The sequence below is a fragment of the Cataglyphis hispanica genome, chromosome 10 (genome assembly GCF_021464435.1).
Source record: "Cataglyphis hispanica isolate Lineage 1 chromosome 10, ULB_Chis1_1.0, whole genome shotgun sequence".
Lineage (NCBI taxonomy): Eukaryota > Metazoa > Arthropoda > Insecta > Hymenoptera > Formicidae > Cataglyphis > Cataglyphis hispanica.
The window spans coordinates 6,753,973-6,773,923 of record NC_065963.1 but is presented as its reverse complement, the minus strand read 5'-3'; the positions used below and the strand labels follow the sequence as shown (position 1 = coordinate 6,773,923).

Sequence of the window (19,951 nt, the reverse complement as noted above, 5' to 3'; positions counted from 1 at the left end):
GAGATTTCTCGAGAAGGTCCAGCAAACGAGCCTAATAAAGATTCCTTTTAAAGTCAACTTTCAAAAAGTTCGAACAGAAGGGAAGGGGGAGAGAATAAAAAGGCGTAATAAAAGGATAAATTCTTTTCTCGATTAGTTTATATTTCGATTATAAAGACCGTAGTCTTTAATCTAGTTTCAATCATTAATATGCATTTATACATAAAAACGCTGAATTTAATATTTCGTTATTAATGTTTCGCAATTATTAAATATTTTTTTATTTCACACTGTTTTTTTTTTTTTTTTATAAAATATATTTTATATATTCCTTTCTCTCCGATCATCTCTCTACCATTCCGTCAACAGATGTACGATAAGGTATATCGCCGGAAGCCTCCGCCCGACTCCCTTTGTACGTCTCTGTCGGATAACGAGTTCATTATCATTTGCACACGAGGATCGGTTCTGATCGGTGTTTTTATTCGCGCTCTTATCCCCCTGTCGCGGTCTTATCTTGGCTATACTCGCCGACGTCGGCATCGCGCGGTCGCGTCGTCTTATCTTTCGCTTTCGCATCCGATGCGTCGGTTTCCTCGGCCTTTGGAGAGTTTCCTTCGTCTACAAACGGTCTGACAAACAAAAAGCGAGAAACGCAGCGTTCATTGGCAATTGACTGCGCGAGAGAATCCATTTCCGAAAAGGAAGAAGAGGAGGAGGATTCCTCCTCTCGTATGCGAAAACGAATCGACGAATGTATCCGCGAATTCCTGCCGTGCATCTGCAAGCGCGTATTCATTCGATGCACGGAACAACCTCACGCACACACACACACACACACATATACACACAGCATGTACACACAATACCGCTATCAATTATTACTACTACTATTACTCTACTCTACTGCTACTATTATTACTATAATTGGTTGCTTGTCGATTCGTCTGACGCCAAGCAGCGGCCCAAACTACTATGTAACGATTTTTATTGATAACAAAGGAAGGAATAAACATTGAAGTAAAATAATTGTAATAAAAAAGAAAAAAAACGAAAAGAAGACGAAGTGACTCCTAGGTACTCGTATCACAATCTCGCTCTTCAATTTCCGCGTTTCTTCATTTTCTGGCATAGGATATAACTGCGTGCGTGTGTCCTTTTCCTCTCGGCGCCGGTAGATCGACTTTAACAATCGATTCCTCGTCTCTTTTCAGAGAAAAGATAAAACTAAAAAGACGAAAAAAGTTGATACTTTACCTTTATTCATTAAACAGCATTTTTCAGAAGTATAATAACAATTATTTTCGCCGTTCTTATACATATTCTTTTCCTTATTCCGGGCACATTCGTCTTTCGAATGGTCCGACGAAAACGAGGATGGCTCGCTCCTTGATGCCCGAAACAGCTGTGCTAATAAAACATTACTCATACTAATAAGCGTATTTTTCCTATCGTCGTAAAGATTCCGTTGGACGTGATCTGACCTTTGTTATACGAGCGAATGAGAAAAATCGTCATCTTTTATATATAATATCATTTTTTTCACATCATCGTCGCGTTTGCTTTTTTATATTATCGAAATTCAACAACGATTTGCATCATCCAGCGAGAGGAAAGGACCGCGGAAAGGGAGAAGGATATATACAGACGAGAGAAAAAAGAAAAGAGAAAAAGAAGGGTAAAAAAAAAGATCGAGTTAGTACAGATACGCGCCGGATAACTAGATATACTTTTGTAAAGCCGAAATACCATATATATACTTTTTCTCTTTCGCATCACGTCGACGAGAAACGACTCACAACCGAACAAAGCGAAACTGTGTTCAAGAGAATAATAAATTTGTATAAAGTGGTGTAAAAAAAAAAGGAGAAAAAATTAAGGCGTTTGATGTTTGCGTCTAAATTGCGAGCCGCTGATAATCAATACGAAATACTGATGCGACCATCGAAGCGTAATCAAGGTAAGTATAACATTTCATTTGTTTTTTCTTTAAAGGATTTTTCTTATAAATATTTACGCTTTGTATTCTTTATATAAAAAAATTTCCTATAATTGCTAACAAATTAGAAATATTATTATTTATAGAAAATGTTAGAATACTAGAATATTTTTTCTTTTGATAAAATATATTAAAATAATAATAATATATATACATAAAACTTGTGTGTGTGTATGTGTGCCAGATATATATTATAACATTTAAATAGTAAAATAATAAGAAATGGAAAAATTTTCTCGCGTGAAACAGAAATTTAATAAATCTCTCCAAACACTGTTTCTAGGCAGGAATAAGTCTTCTGACCTTTCAAAGCTATAGCTCCGCTGTTATTTTATCGACGGAAATTGCGGCGGACATTTCCGCGAAAGACTGCCGCATTTCCGCGCGAAATAGTGGTTCACCGAGAGATTGTAAGTAGATTTTGGCTACGTCGTTTTCTTCCTCTTTATAATAATGTTACTATAGGTAAAAATATCCAAGACTCGAGAGCAGCTTTAATAAAAAAAAAAAATATGAAAGAGATGATCATAAAAACCGTGTTTTAAAAAAGAAAAAAAAAGTTGTAATTTCATCGGACATTTCTCTATCTAAAGCTTTAATACTTTGCTTGATCTTTTAAATTTCGATTTATAAAATCGAAATATTTTAAATATCTTTTTATTTTGAGTTTGTGAAGCAAGATATGAACAAATTAATCCAGCATTATTTTTACGTTCTATTTTTAAGTTGATATGTCGAGATCGTCCCTGAATTATCTCTCGACATATACATTAATTACGGCCCATTGCGGTCTCATTTGCATCCAACGACGAATATATACATATATATTATCGGTCATCGAAATGAACGTACACAAGTGCAAAGTACTGAAGGAGATAAATCCGACTGTAATAAATTTATTGGCAACAATATTCGATTCGTCGTATCGTGCGCAAATAAATACACCACCATTGGTTTTTTTTTTTTTTAGTCTAAAAATGTCGATATATTTTCTATATCCCGTCCCCTCTCGGGGTGAGAGGAGAGACGGGAGATAATAATTCCAATCAACCTCGGCTTATACAAATTCATCGGGGCAGTTATTTCGTCGATGTCGACGCCGTGATGCTGTCGGGCGCTCCGATCTCATGCCGGTGTGTTTCGCGTCCGAGAGAGACTCATCTCGCGTCTTCTTCGCAGAGTTTCCCTCCTCTCCCCCCCCCTTCCCTCGAAATAACGTAAAGCGTATCCTACGATTTTGTACTAGATCCTCGAGGAGAACCGGCGGTTTATTCCGTCCCGTTACTCCTCCACCTGTCGGTCCATCCGGACTCGGAGCAAGATCCGTAATCCCGCGTAAGCTTCCCGACTTTACGAGACACGGATCCAAAGATCCACTCTCCGAACTCATCTTCACTCATTTCAGAAAGCGTTTTTCTGTCAAAAATGTCAAATATTTCGGACAGTTTTACAGTGTCTCTCTAAAAGCTTCCACTTTGACTGTAGAATATAAGATGGAATGAACGATGATGGGAATGTCTTTATACATATCGAATATCTCTCTCGTTTTCTGAAAAAAAAAAAAAAAAATTCGAATTTTCGCCTGACGTTTCTTTCTAAAATGTCTGATCATTGTCGCGAGATCTCTCACTTTCTCTTCGAAACGGAATTTCATTCGACGACGCTTAGCGCCGGCGAGGGAAGAGAGCGCCCGATCGGACACACGCGTCTGGCGTAACATCATAGTTAAACACTATTGTAGCGCGATAGATGTGCGCCGTACGTAATGTAATTTTACATAGAGTTACATCGTAATCTAAGTAATGTAGGCGAGATAAGTTACGAGAGCACGTATAATACAATATATTATATTTATATATATTTATAGACTTTTCCTTATCGCGCAAACGTGTATTCCGTATATGTACGTAATAATGCGTGTTTATGTATGTGTGTGGAATTTCAAAATTTATATAACATAACGAGGACGCGCGCGAAGGTCTCCCCAATTTGTGCGCGTGCAATTGCATCTCGATGCGATCTTCCATGCCGCATGATAGATTTCTTCCCGGTGCGGAGACATCGGTTAGCTTCCGGGAGAGAGAGCCTTCGTTCGATGAAACCACGATCAGCCGAAGGATTGTCGAAGCGCAACATGAGTTGGAGTTACTTTCGCCGGGTCGCTTTGTAACACACGGATCAGGTAGTGTATCCTAAGATCCGCGCGCCAACGCCGTGATTTCGGTCCTTCGAAGGGAGAGAAATGCATTCCGCGTATACATATGATTGACGAGAAGAAAAAAAAGATACATGATTTCTAAATTCTTTCATTTTTTTTTTTGCCTGACCGATAAATATACAATCGTGGTTTGAATTTCATTTGCGACTTTTATTTTCAGATATTAATGGAGTTAAAAATGTTGCAAGACGTAACTATGTATTGTAATATACATACATAGGTACATATATATAAATTATATATAATAAAATAAAATAATATATATTATATCGAGATTATATGGAGAGAAGATCGCGTCCCTTCGGGGATCTAGTGTCGGCGCGCGGATCCTCGCGTATAAGGCATGCGGTTTGGTGCTTAGCTACTACTTCTATTTTTTCCGAGCCTGTGGATTCTCTTCCTTCTCTCAAAGGATTTTGACGCGGTGATTCGGTTCACCGCGTGTCGCGTCGAGGTTCGTCTCTGCGCGAATACCCTCGTCTATCGATTCTATATCTACGCTCGTGAAAAAAGACGGGTCTCTTTCTCTTCGCCGCGATTCATCCCGGCGCGTTTCCGAGTTCGCCTTCGTGACATGACGTGAAAGAACGACGAAGAATCGATGATCTAACAGTGAAAGCGAAACTATTTCGCGATATTAGTCATCGCATTGCGATTCGTTTGTTATCCGACAGACGTGATCTACGGGAGACTGCAATCTGCGATTCTGTCGCGAGGACATTTATTTATAAAAATATCAAATGGTAATGAAAACGTACAGAGTTAAAGTTATTTCCAGAAATGTGCGAAATTATTCTGAAAGAAAAAGCGCATTTCATTTGGAAAATGGATTCTCTCGCGGAATCGATAGATCCCAGCTCGTATTCGAAGACGCTGCAGTCTCGTTGGGGATCATGTCTCAAACGTGATCTCGTTGATCTTGATTACGTGACCTCAATATGAGGCCGTTCGTCAAGCAGCGTCTCGCAGATGACACCGGATCTCTGCGGATAGTGGGGAACGCATACATAGTGCGGCGTATTTTTATTTTATTACGTACGATACGCTGCATTAACGGAGTGCACTATCCTCTTAGCTTCCTAATCTTGGCATGAGAATAAACTAAATGACATTGCAAAACCAACTTAAATCTTTAATTCAAGAGTGAGACAAGTGCATCTATCTCGTTCTTGCATCGCTTGATCTTTTAATTTGATTCTGTACCAAGATTAAGTTTTTAAAAGATGTATAAGAAAAAGATTGGAGTGTCGTTCTTTATGGTTTACATGCCACATTTGAGACTTTTTAAGGCGTAATTCTTTATTTTTATCTCTATAATTATTCAGATTCTAGTATCTAAAATCGATTATTTAATTAAAAAATACAAAACTTATTTAATTAATAAAAAATTTATTCAGATATAAAAATTGATCAGATTGAATTCTCACTCCTAATATCCATCCATGCTTTCGGATCGTCAAGGTTTAACTTGACCTGATCTGACCTGCGAGACGCGGCAGTGATGAGACAGACTTAAATGGGAGCAGCGCGCAAAATCGTTAACGCTCCGCAGTTTACGCTTATCTAGATTACCTTTAAGACTTATCGATAACGTCGACGGATGAGCGACAAAGTTTTCGCCAACAGTTTGTACCTTGCCGTGACGGACGCTCCGTGAATGCCCATTGTCCATTGCCGATCGAGGAACCTCGCTGTCGCGTACCGTTTCGAAAATTTCGCGATTAACCGAGATTTTGTCCAAAACGCACCGTCACGCAATTATCATCTTGCTTCTTTTCCTCTATTAACGGGATACAAATCGTTCTCGATGACACAACGAATAGAGAAATAAAATGAACAGTTTAACAGCCTTGTAAATCTGTTGGCGGAGTTTGACGAACTCTAGAGAGAAATGAATGTAAAGAAAAGTAGGATACATTTAATAAGATAAATTATATTTCTCAAGCGTCTCAAAAAATTTGTCTAACATTTGGTGAGTAATCGAGAATGTCAGAGAGGCAGGAGGATTAACACATTCCGCTAAAGCGAAATATCATTTTTCGTCCGGGAAAATTTTCAATAATAATAAATATCCTATTGCCCCTGAGACTTTCTTCCTGAATTATTCTGTACATTCAAATATTGTTATCTGAAAAGAAAGTGAATATTTTTTTTCGTTCGCACTCGATCGATGTAAAAGGAAGATGAATTTCCTTTTTTTTTTTTTTTTCATTTTTAATCGTCTCAAATATAAACGTCGAAATCGCGAGTATATACGAAAATTCTAGAGAGATAGAAAATAATTTACAAATCTATATATAAATATATGTAACGCGCGGGCTGAAAGGTTCGTCGACAGTTTTCTCTCCTATAGTTTCTTCGAGCTCGACACACCACGGAACAATCTTTGGCATTCGACCGATTTTCGATTGTAGTCTCTTGCCGGTCGTCTTTGTCAGATATCCGAGGGGATGAACGCGACACATTGACTTAAAAACTCTATTAAATACATGCGATCGTAGTTATCATCATTATCGTCACTTTTCTCTTCGTTACATTATCGGCTATTAACTTCAATTAATTATATTATCGGTAATAATGTTAATCAATAATATTTTATTCTTATTGTTATCGTTAACGCGTATCTCGGAGTGTGTATATGTATGTGTATGTATTGTGTGGCGCCTATATATGTATGCGTTTGTGTGATCGTCCCATTAATAATAACGTTACAACGTATTAATGATTCTATAAACTTACAATCGTAATCAATAATAATGCGCGATGTGATATCATCTTTCATTTCTCATTCGCGCCCGCTTCTCTCATTTTCTCTCTCTCTCTCTCTCTCTCACTCTCTCGCTCTTATACTTCTCTGTCTCGCACGCGTAATAATAAAAGTTTGAGTATACTCAAATACATATACTCGAATACTCTGTATATTGAATCGTTTATTATTTTATTACTCTGTTATCTTTCTCATTTCTACAACGCGCGCGGTGTGCATTATTTCTCGATTATAAAAGAAGGATGGTGGAAAGATTCGAACTGAAAGCATATGATTTCGCCAATCGACGAAAACGCGACTGATGACAAAGAATATTTATCGTAGCGTTAAAAAAAAATAAACATTTGATCTGTTATCGTGTCGAAAATTGAAACGACACTATATAAAAATGTTCATTTAAAAATTAGGTTCTTCTTTTTCGGGAGACAAATTCGGTTTTTTAATAAAATAAAATTAAACAATTGCTATGTTAATGATTCTAATTAGGTCAATTTAAATAGGATAATAAAAGCTAAAAAACAGATGAAAGCGCGCGATGCGCATTTCATATTCTCTTCCACAAACACATCAATTATACATGATGTTTCCGAAAAAATCTCGTGCGTTAAAAAAAAAATTAAAATTTGTCTTCTTGTAAAAATTAATGATAGTAAAAAATAATTTGGTCGAAAAAGAAGATTTAATTAGACATCGTTGCTTTAGAAAGAAAAGAAAGGAACGTATTCCAAAGAGCATCTCCCGACTTTCGTCGATTAGCGAGAATCACGTCCGCACGCGATTCGTCGTGAACGCGAATCGCGAATCACTTTAGGCTTATGATAACGCGTAGCGAGAGAACTTAACGTGGCGTAACAGGCAGCGTGACGAAGACACCATGAAGAAGCATTGCGATCTGGGACGACTCTCGCGTTCCAGCTCTCTAGACCGTGACACGTTCTCTCGCGAAAGTGACCCGACATCGTGCGAATCTCTTTAAGATGATTAATGTAAGATGAATAACGTAATATCGATAAAGGCTAGTATCTTGTGCGGAAGAGTTCTGAAATTTTTGGAAAATTGTTCTTGTCTATATTCTCGGTTAAAATGATTAATTTATTACGAGATGTAAGAAAAAAGAAAAATCAACTTACGAAAGCGAAACCGAATAACACGCAAAGACTCACCCTTTTGCGGCGAACCTGAAAAATCATGTCGCTTGGTTCCCCGGCAGGATCAGACAGGAAAGGATCTCATTTGAAATCTGTCAATGGCGAATATAAAAGTCAATTATGCCATTCTAATTTATATACAGACGTTAGATTCAGATCTCAAAAAGAGGGAAAATAATATAATTTTCTAAGAATAATCTTTCGCGCGAGTTGATGTTTAATAAACTCAAAGGCAAAATAAAGAGCATCATATTTCATCATTAGTAACTGGTAGATTCACGTTCATTAAAATAAACGTAATTAATTGGATATGCACGCGCGAATAGCAGCATCGTGTCGAGAGCGTGCACGCGAGAAGACAACATCCGATTGATGAGGGGGAGGGATGAGGGTCGCGGTCGGTACACGTGTAAATCGGGGTTACTGGACGATGCAGCAGCAGGGATTGTTCGCGAGGGTCGTCGTGGTGGCGATGCTCCGCTGTCGCTGCTGCCGCAGCTGCCTGTTCCGCTGGTGGCTCGTCACCCTCGCGCACCTGGGCTATTGGTTCTCCAGGGAGTAGTGGCGCGACCTCTTCCAAAAGCCCTTGAAAAAACCCTTCTTCTTGGGCGCGTCGCCGCTGTCCGCGCCTGAAACAGAAGCGTTTCTCCCTGTTTACAGAGCCAAGACAAACAAATTTATATTCTTCGATTAAGTTCAGATAGAATTTAATGAAGGAAATTTAAATTGTCTAAAGAATCTGCTGTTAAAAGGACATTCGATTTTGAAACATTTTCAATTTCGTGATCCGTTAATGCGTTGAAAAAAAAAAGAAAAAAAAAATACAAAAATAAAAAAGGCTTTAGCTATGGTTATCGGGACGGACATGTACGAAATAGAAATCGCTGAAATTAGAAGCAGCGAGTGAGCGGATTCCATCACTGGTTCATCGATCGATCACGATCGCGTTGCAGCCGGCGAGAAGCACGTCCGCTTCTGCAAAGCACTTTGCATCGCGGTTTCGTTACCGTTGCCGGACATGCTAGAGAACACAGTGTCTTACAGGACTGATCAATTCGCTGACACGTCCAATTATCGCGAACAAAAATCATTACATCGACTTTAGACGTCGTGACACGGGCGATATTTATATTTTTGCATATTGTATTCTATCGACTGTGTTCACATTTTCTCTTCGCAAAATCAATAAATTAATTTTTAATAATTATATTTGAAGTGAAAAATAACACACAATACGCAGAATCAAACTGATTTGAAGGAAGAAGATCGGATAGAGTATGAGGTAACGAATTATTAATATAGGAGAAAAATTAATCTCTGAGATATCACAAATCTATAATAGATATTTGTCGGAATTTATTGCGAATCATCATTCGACGGTACGAAATTAATATGCGACAAGGCTCAGTTGGTCCACATTCATCATAATCTGACAAGACTCCAAGGAGGGTCTTTCGGCACCATCTCTCGAGATCGTAATCAGCCGATCGAGCAAAACGGTAGCATGGTTGTATCATGAAAATCGATATGCGTGCCCGAAATCACCGAGGCTGCTCATTAACAAGGAGACAAAGAACTTAGCAGAGGGAGCGTTCATTTCCATCTGGATTCTATAGGACATCAAAGATCCGAAAATGTGACGTGCGAATGAAAATCGAGCTATTTTCCCATCTCTTTCTGACAATCGCTCGCGTATATGTATATAGTTTGCCTCTTTGAAGCCGATCCATCTGATCCTTAGCGAACTGCATTGCAATGGATGAATCTCGAATCTTCCTCGCTTGTGTGGCAAAGCAGTAATTAATTGCTTCTCTGTAAAGAGGAAAAACAAATACATGTACAATCGTAACTGATATGGCACACTCTAGCTTTACGGATTTCAAGTTACTCGAGATACATCGTCTTCGAAAAGCACGACAAAAAAAAGAGCATTCGCATCCTCGCGCCGAGAACGACGTCAAGATAAATCGATGCCGTCACGTACGCGCCGTGAGATATTTCGCGATATGTCACTGGATGGAGAATTTCTTAGAAATCGATCTACAAAAGAAAACATTTATTTTCATCCATGTATTTCGTAACAAGAGTAATAATAATAGCAATAGATTTACTTTATTTGTATCGTAATCGATTTTTTGGCCATTATTTTAAAGATTTGAACAGCATGTTATGCGTGGAGAAAAACAGTAGAGATACATTATTTTATTATTCATTCAAACGGATTTCCCTCGAGATCTACTCTTATTATTTAATGTAACAGTAACGTCATACTTTGCGGTTAATATTTGAAAATGCGTGTTTTTCTATGTCTGAAAGAGGCAGATTTTATACATCGTACCGCAGAATAAAATTGCTCAAAAAGACTCCAATTAATAAGATGTAAAATGCGGCAAGGTACGCGCGTCTTCCTCGCGATCGTGATTCGCGGTTGCAGTCGACGACTGCAGTTGTCGTGTACTGTGTGCATCACAAAAGCGCCACGTAACTCGATATCGCACACAGACACATCACGCTTTCACGTATTTCAAGTGCGGACCGCGCCATATGTTAAGCAGTCAAGAAGATCCTGAGATGATCCTCTCGCCGGTCGCATAACAATGGCCGTCAGATTAAAAGGATCTACGTCGTTATCAACGCGACGTCTGTTGCCGGTTGTTCTCTCTCCTCTTTTCTCCTGCGCGAGTTTCGCGCAATTTTATCAACGTTTTTGAGAATCCGAACTTTCTTATACTATTAAGAATTTCTCAGTTAACCGATTAAAATATTTTTTTCTATTCAATGCTATCTTCGCCAAAAGAAAAATCCCGTGATGCAATCACTCGAGACATCAGTGCCAATTACAATTATACAATACACGCACGCACACGCATGTTTTTCCCGGTGATAAGCATCAAAATCGCATATGTTATTTGTTCGACCTCTCTGGAGAACACGCGGCACGACTACGTGTCTTCGATTGGCCATGACTTTGAGCGGCGCCATAGCGTGTCAAGGTAACGTCCGTGCATAGACCTAGACGGCTGCTCGATCTGCGTATTAATTGCGTGGATTCAGTCGACATACAGGTCTCGCTCGCTAATAACGAGATATCTAAGCAATTCGTATTTTCGAATCTAAATATGTTAACGCGAAAGAATGTAATCAAATGAAGGGCGACAAAGTTCAGCGAGTAAGATGACAATATTTTTTTGAATAATCTATTTAAAATATTGTTTAGTGATAATTTCTATCCAAATAAAATATACATTTAGTTTCTATTGAGAAAATATCGATGCCTTTATGCTAATGTTGGAAAAATGACAAATCGAAAGAAAAAAGTTGGTCTATTTGTCACGTTCGACAATTGTGTGAATTTCTTTTTTTGGTATTTTTTTTTTAACGTTCTGGTTAGACAGAAAATTTAGATGTCTCGTTTTTCCTGAGCATGCAAGATAGAAAACCGTGCAGAAAACGTTGGGAAAGCAAAATTGAGCCGTTCTTACAAGACGACGAAACATTACCCTCGCTTCGCGACAATCAATACCTTTCCAGCTGTGGCAGAAAATCGTCACACGTCTCACTGAGACTTTCTACATATATGCATTCACGCGAGCGTTTTGCATCGCAAGTTATTGATATAATTGATTAAACACGTTGATTCTTCATTGCGCTCGTGATTGATTGTGATTTCACACACGCGCGAGCCTTCGCAATGTTTGCTTTCACTAACGCGCCGGAATTTGCACGAGATTAGCGTTAAATCCGAGGTACTAAGAGATTTCCTCGACAGCTTCGTCGGTCTTACGCGAAGATCACGTATAACGTTATCTCTCGGGAAAATCAGACGATTACGTGGAAATTTCCTCAAGTCTGCGATTTTCCATCTGAATATTTCGAAAGTTGAGACAGTGATTGACCCGTGATCGAGGTCATAAAGGGTCATGTCGAGAAGCAGAGAGAGAGAGAAAATATTTGCATGTGTATATGTGACGTGACAGCACGGTGGGCCAATGAACGGCCGAGGGATGAAAGGAAGGAAGGAAGATGGCCCCTGCCGTGGAGGAGAGCCGGTGCGTGCGATCAATACCGATAGTGTATACCTATAGGACGTAGAGACGCAGCTCTCTTGGGTGTGTCCGATCTCCCGCGCGCAGTATCCCGGCGTTTATGTCGTGTGCGTACTCTCTCTCTCTCTCTCTCTCTTTCTTTCTATTCCGCACCTGTCTCAACCGATCGGTCGCTTTTCCTTGCCAATGGTCGATTCCTTCGAAGGGACGTCGAACCTCGGGGGTTCATTAAACCCTCTATGGGTAAAGTCTCGTGCTTCACCTACTCGTAAAGTCATTCTCGTGTGGCCGTCAGCTGATGGAGCAGCGGGAAGATTCTCGGGATTCCATTTCATGAAATTACGAGGCTATATTACAGTGATGGAGATTGGAAAGAAGAGGATATAAATCTCGATACTCCATATTTCGATTTCGAGAAGAAGTTATTAATTTTAGATCTTGAACTATATAAGTTGTAATTGTTATTGCCCCACCCTCTCTTCCCTGACAAATTTATAAAAAAAATTATGAAATAAAAGTTTATCGATTCTCCTTATTCAAGATATAATATGAAGCGAAAACTTTAAAAACGATTTTCGGATTTCAATCAATTTTATTATAAACGGCGATTATCGTTGAATATGACGTCTTCTTTTTTTAAATCTACTCCATAATTTTTAATTTCTAATTTTTTAATTTTTCTGGAAGTTTTAGAAAGAATTACTCTTTTAAATATTTAAAAATATCTTTGTAATTTAGCGAAATTTGATTTAAAATTATATTTTCGCGACAATGATCGTCTAATCCTTGCAAATATCTAGTCGCACAGTTATATGCAGGATGAATTTGCTATTATTGGACGCGATCCAAGTCGGTCAAGCTATTAATATTATCTTATTTGAAAATCCTAGCGCTCATGCACCGTCTAAGCGTAACGGTTGAAATCAATAAAAAAAATTTCTCAACTTTTTCAAAAGTACATTCATCAAATTTCAAATTCACAAAGATTTGAGGATTCGCATCGAATTATAATCCACGCAATTAAATCGTAAATTTGATCGAGTTATCGTGGCTTATCGACGATAAGATATGCCAAGTATAAAGGAAATACATTAACTCTCTTTATCGGCTTTCAACTGTTAAGAGGTAATTCACGACAGAAAAACTATTTTTTCTTCGATAAAATAGTTACGAAATAATGGATAGATATGACATTTAAGCAACGTGTTTAAAACCGGCAACTTAACTCGAGCAAGTGATCGTTCGCGATCGATTGAGCGCTCTCAGGAATGTCTCCAAGGATGCACGGACATGTAATTTTATGCACATTAAAAAGCAGGCCTTCCTTCTCGGTGAGCACTCGTTTCCGAAAATAACCGGTGAATATTAATAGATGCGTTAGATTCACTCGATGGAGGAGACGGAGGGGCGAACACGCAAGAGAGGACCGCGATATTTTGGAACCCACAATCCTATAGTCGTTCCGTGCCGCGATGCGCACTAAATTCGGTTACGAACGGAATATAAGAAAGCATACGATCATATCAACCGATAGAAAGAGAAGGGAAGCGTCTTCTCTTCTTCATGTTATAGTATAATTAAGATTAGATATAGACTGCAAAATATACATTTTTACATTTTATGTATTTGTCTGTACCAAGTCTGGAAAAATGTGCTACGTAATTTTTCGATTATGAAATATATTCTTCTCTTGAATTTTTTGAATTAGAATTATAATAAAATATTACTTTCGCTAAATAAAGAGAAGTTAAGCTAATTTTTTTGAATTTCTGTTAGATTATAACTATAAAAAAAAAAATTATTCTTCTCTTATATATTCTTTTGTTAAATTGTTCTATACACGATATCTCTCTTTCTCTTTCTTTCTCTTGAAACGGAAAATACTGTTCCTTGCTAATATGCTATATGTAGAACGATATGCATGCTAGATTTAAGTCGTGCGACGATGCTGTTAATAACGTCGCGTAGCCGATCTCCCCTCGGTGTATCGTCGTCATTGGACGACGATCGTCTTTGTGTTCCGTACATGACGTGTCATTAGAATGATCGCGACTGTCAAGTTCGCGGCTTGACACATTGTTCTGTACGGGCGACGCCATGGGATTTCATTTCCAGGGGGCTGACATATACGCTCTCGGTTATTTTCGAGTCGGGCTCCACCGTCGAAGAGAGAGAAAGGAAGCCGGCGACTAAGAAGCAGCCGAAATATTGCCCACACGAGGATCCGCGACTGAAATAAAACGGAGGGAGAGAACATATTTTCTAGCGGGAGACGCGCTGCACGTCTCGCTGCCATTCTCTCTCTTTGACCTCTTAACAAACACATCGGCATCTTGCAAGTGAACCGTTCGTTTCGAGGAAAGGGAAAAGGTCTAAAATATTTATTTCCCAGCAAACACAGCAAATCTATCCCCATAATATTAACATGGCTCTATACATCTTTTTTTTCAAACACAGAACACATTTTATGAAGCTTTCTGACAGAAAAAAAAGTATAGCTACAAAAACCAAGATTTTAAATAGAGAATTAAAATTTTTATATATATATATATATATATATATATATATATATACAAAATATTATTTAAATATAGGTGAAAAAAAAATGATTATTCAACTTACCGGCATAAGGACCAGAGGGTGAGTTGTTGTCCTTGTTGTTTTTCCCATCTTTGCTGCCGCTTCCTGCAACAGCAAAGAATAACTCGAAATTACAATGGGATAGAAACGCAAGATAACAATGTACATATAAGGAAGACATATTTATATTTTAAGGATACATAAACTCGTTCACCAAACATAGCTACAGGTATTATTAAAAGTGGAATTTTACCAAATTCCCTTATTTGAATATCTATGTTAAGTTTGTATAAACAAGAGAAAAAATTCAACTCTGATAACAAGATAAATATATAATCAAATGTGCAGGAAAACGTTTCAAAATGCGTAAAAATATCAAAATGCATCGAGCAGATTGAAAGAAATGTGCGGCATGCAAAGTGAGGGCGCGTTCAGTTATGAAAGACGCAGTAATCGAAGGGGTAAGAGCATAAATGCATAATAGAGTCTTGAAATGTATGCGTTCTCCAACGAGCGCATATCATCTGATGGGTCGGTTAGATGACTCGGTCGAGAAGATAAGGAGCAATAATGCATTAGGCCAATTATTCGGAATGGGACGGTTGCTTTATTCGCAGCAGGCGGTATCCCCAAGCCGGCTTTCATCGCGAAGCAGATTCCAGTACGTAATGGGTGTGCATGGAAAAACAAAGAAAATATAGTTACAAAGAAAAAGAAAGAGATATTAAAATTATAAAACGTAGAATATTATATTATAAAATGTATTGGCATTGAAAAATTTTTCATAAATATATGTATATGCGTATATAAATATCATTAAAATATACATTTATTATATATATTTAAATAACTTGTTTTTATATGTATATACATATATAAAACGCGTGAATTAAATTATTATTATTTTGCTTATAAGCGAAGTTTAAAGGAAGATGCAGTGTTGAACTTTGTCACAATTTGACATTTAAGTTCTATCTACTTTGGCAAACGAGGAGGAAATCTCACATTTTTCATCTTAAATGCTTACAGCGGACAGACAGATAGAGCGTCATAGAAGTAATATAGAACATCGATTATTAAGAGAGCGAAAAATAAGACGCGCGATCGATCGATAAGCATGATCGTTTTCCGGTGGGTTGATAAATCCGTCGTGTAAACTCGGTCAGTCGGAAATGAAATCCACGAGGTAAGAAAGAAACTCAGGCCTTCGTGTCATTCGTCTTAGCTCGTTCGGCGATCGATGCCAGGTCTCGCGATTTGTTGGGATTAGTTATAATCCCCGTGATTTGATATTTAAAAAAATGTAAGAATCTTTGTGTGTGTGTTATTTTTTTTTTAATCTAATAAGTTGTATAATTAAAAGAGTAAATTGTTCTACAATTATTTATAATTTGCGATCGGCAATCCTGTAATTAAAAATTGCAAAGGAATTTTAATGTTCACGCTTTCTTGGCTGCTTTTCTCCGCAATTTGAGCCTACTTTGCTTTTTAAATTCGCCTTCTTCTTCCATTGTCTTTTACGTGCAAGTAGCTTTACTTGTTTGAAAATATTTCGATCCGCGAGATTGGAATATATTCCGTGGGTGCAGGTAGGATGTTTTTCTTCGCGCAACAAGTTTTTCGGTTCGCAGGCGAGACCGAAGACAGTCTATATACGACAAAAGAATGATGAAAGAGCGTCGATGACATCATCACTGGAGGGAGGAAGAAGAGGAGGAGGGTGTCGGAAAAAGAGGGACGGTCCATACCTGGGGAATAGGGACACGACTATTAAACTGGTCGTGGAATGCGATTGCCGTTCGGAATATACCAGTTGGACTGTATATGTCCTTAAAGAGCCCTAATCTACAACGAAAGCGTGACCTTTTCAATCCCTACTGAAGATCTGCCCTGACATTTCTCGTAACGTTCCTGACTCGAATGCACCGAGTTCATTGACCTGACATTTCTTGGTAATAATGCTTCATTTGCGTGTATTTTATTTATCCGTTGTTTGAATCGAGTAATCAAATTCCTAAAAAAATATTTTGCAGAAAAAACCAGCTATATAAAAATATTTTTTACATCCCAAATAAAAATACCGGAAAGAGTAGCGTAGATTAATATAAAAAAAAATAAGAGTTTAATTTTGTACAAGTCAAATGATTAATTTACACAAATCGTCCCAAGAAAGATTGGATTCACCGAAATGTCATTTGCTTGCCATATTTAAGACACGGAGCGATCGGAGTCTCGAGATTTCTTCGCGTCCGCCGATTAGACAGGAGAGAGATTAGAAACGCGAGACACGTGTAGATCCGTCAAGGTTACGGCGAAGGTCGGTCCGCGAGTGTCGCCGAGATGACAATTTGTCTTTGTGACACGAAGAGGATAAGATCGCGATTAGCTCAAATTCAATTATTATAATACAAACAAAGACATTTTTCCCGAGTGCAAAATTTCTTTTCCCTCGTTATTAATTCCCTCATATACATGGCAGATACAAATTAAAACTGTATAATTTTTTTTTTAGTTATTTTTTATCATCTACAATATTTTATGTGTAACGTTGCTGGTTAATGTCTCTGTCCCCCCCTTTTTTTTTGGCGAGAACTTTCGGATCGACAAACTGTTTCTTTTTTAAACATTATACATGCTACCGGACATGTGATTGGCCAGGCGTGACGGGATAGCCGGCAACTTGTTGGAGGTACGGCATCAGCTGCAATTTCGCAAGGCTGCCTCGTCGGGGGTTGTGGAGATAGTGAGAGTGGTCGAGGACAATGACGCGCGTGCCCCCCAACGTTGCTTGTCCGGGTGGGGTGGGGGGAGAGGGGTAGGAGAGGGCGGGGATGGTAATGGGGGTTGTGTTCACCCTCTGAATAAATCAATAAGTCCCCGGCCCAGCCTTCATACACGCTCTTCAACAAAGCGCAATCGTCGGAATACTAGTTTCGAGCAATCACTATTGATGAAAAATAATATCGATGTTTTTAATTAATATAATATTCCTCCATCGCAATAATGAAGTAAATTTCGCAAAATCAAATGTTACTGCCACATTTTGTTACTCGATAAGATAGTATGATAGTTTTCTTAAATATCACGAATAATTTTTTTAAATAAATAATCATATTAATAATAAAAAATAATAATAATATTAAGTTTACACATTTTTAGAATTCTCTGGGAAAGAGGGATTAGAAAGAAAGAGAGAGAGAGAGAGGGAGAGGGAGAGGAATTTGAGGAAGGTAAAGCGAGCTCAAAGGATCTTCCCCACTTCCCGAAAATTCGCCGAGGGATTAAGGCCTTGGAAAATAAGTAGGGGTCCGTTTCCACAACATGTTGGGCCCAGCTGGCGTTCAGAGAATTCTACCGACTTATTCACGTGCATACTCTCTCTTTCTCTCCATCCGGACAAAATTTAATACACGATAATCAATAGGCTAATCAAATAGGATCCGCATACGCTAGGCTGCCGTGTCAAACGATGAATTTTACGTAACCTTTTCAAGTACATACGTACCGCAACCGATATCGATTCTGTCGTAGGCCTTAGAAGCGCTCTTATGAATAAAACAATATCGCTCAGTCATAATTTTCAGACTTGCGGAGGAAAATGCGCCAGTAGACCTTACATTTCGGGCCGGCTGATAAAGATTGCAGGAAAGACATGACATTTACGAAGATACGACGGTGATGCCCGAAGCCGGAGACTCGGTACAAAGTTGATCCTTCACGTAATAGTTTTTGATTAAAACTTCCCTGATAGAGGAGAGCGAAGGAATTTATTATCGCTGAACAAAATGAATCTCTGCGAGCAAGAAATGTGAGAGATAGACGTCGACATTCTGTATACATGAAAAAAAAAAAATTTACAAAATATATTATTATTTTTTTTTTAGAACTATACGATTTGGTTAAATTGCAGCTAGTTGTTTCTTAAAATAGGAGAAAAATCAGAGTGTCAGTGAATTCAAATATCTTGCCGAATAAAATATACGAAGAAGGGAGAAACTACTGACATATTTCTTTTTTTCTTCACTTACTCTTACACGACAATTCAATGGCGTAACTGTACCTCACACGGTGCGTAACGCACCGCATGACGCACGTGTTATTACGTTATCTGCAGGAAAAGCGCGCGCAGTGGTAAATGCACGATGGCGAACTCCTCGATATCACGGTCGAGCTGCGGCAGCTGTCGCGCGCGACGCGTGGGATGCCCTTAAAATTTATTCTATTTATAGGACGTACCGTACGCGCGGCGGACTCTTGGAAGTCCAAGTCGCCTTCGCGATACGAGATGCGTACCATTGGAAAATACTCGGGTCTCGCTAAAGCTAAATACCTTGAAACGCATCGTTTTCTTCTCGAAAAATGTTGAAATATACGAATGCACTAGTTGAGAAACAATTTCCCAAATAATTCAGTCTGTTTTTTTTTTTTTAAGTCGAAATATTGATAATTTGTATGCGAATCATGAGTTTCTTAGAGGTACAAAAAAAAATAAAGAAAACCCTTCTTTTTAAAAATCTCTCTGTTCGATGTCAATATTGAAACGTAGAACAGAAAGATTTTGCTTAATTATATTTTGATTTGCAATCTAATCGTCATAAGATATAAAGTATTCTCTAATTAAGGCTTCTCTAAATCACGTATAAGCCTCATGATTTGCACACACAAGAGGATTACAATGGAAACTTCCGTTCTTAGCGAAATCACGTATCCTTGCAAACTAGCTTGCGAACATACCAAACTAATCTATCCTCGAAACTAATTGGGACTTCCTAATTAGCTAACAATTTATCGATTAACTTTTGCTCGCTCTATCTTTTTTTTTTTCCGTTGCATTTTAACGACGAATTATTAGAGCACATTTTAATTTTCCAGCTGAAAGCCAAGTTGTGTTTTATTATCGTCCTTATCGCTTCTAACTTAATAATACAAGATAATTATAGGAATTGAGGGATTGTTACAATTATTAGTGCAACGATAACCGATGCAGGAGTTGTATTGAAAAAATGCGCTCTTCGAGGTCAAACTTTCCTCCCGCTTCTTGAAGTTTCACTTGTACTATTAATGGTAACTACGTGTAATGAATGACGTTATAAATAATGCAACGTAGTGTCTGCTCGCGAGAGTGATCTTGCCGAGCTGAATTTTCCAAGCATGTAATTATACAGCGATACAACGCTTTCCAGTCGAAAGTAAAACGAGTATTTAGATAAAATT

At 38.2% G+C, this 19,951-nt stretch overlaps 1 protein-coding gene across 8 annotated transcripts in view; it reads right to left on the bottom strand.

Moving 5' to 3' along the window:
• Positions 1–2,842: 2,842 nt before the first annotated feature.
• Positions 2,843–19,951, bottom strand: part of LOC126852314 (uncharacterized) — a 163,675-nt gene continuing 146,566 nt past the window's right edge. For 4 of the 8 annotated variants that reach the window (XM_050596986.1, XM_050596987.1, XM_050596985.1 and 1 more), the window contains 2 exons: positions 14,780–14,842; positions 8,749–9,923 (listed from right to left, as the gene is read on the bottom strand). In XM_050596986.1, coding sequence (XP_050452943.1) covers positions 9,625–9,923; positions 14,780–14,842 — 362 coding nt within the window. In that variant the 3' untranslated portion in view covers positions 8,749–9,624. The other 4 variants (XM_050596989.1, XM_050596990.1, XR_007687813.1 and 1 more) reach the window with 3 other exon arrangements.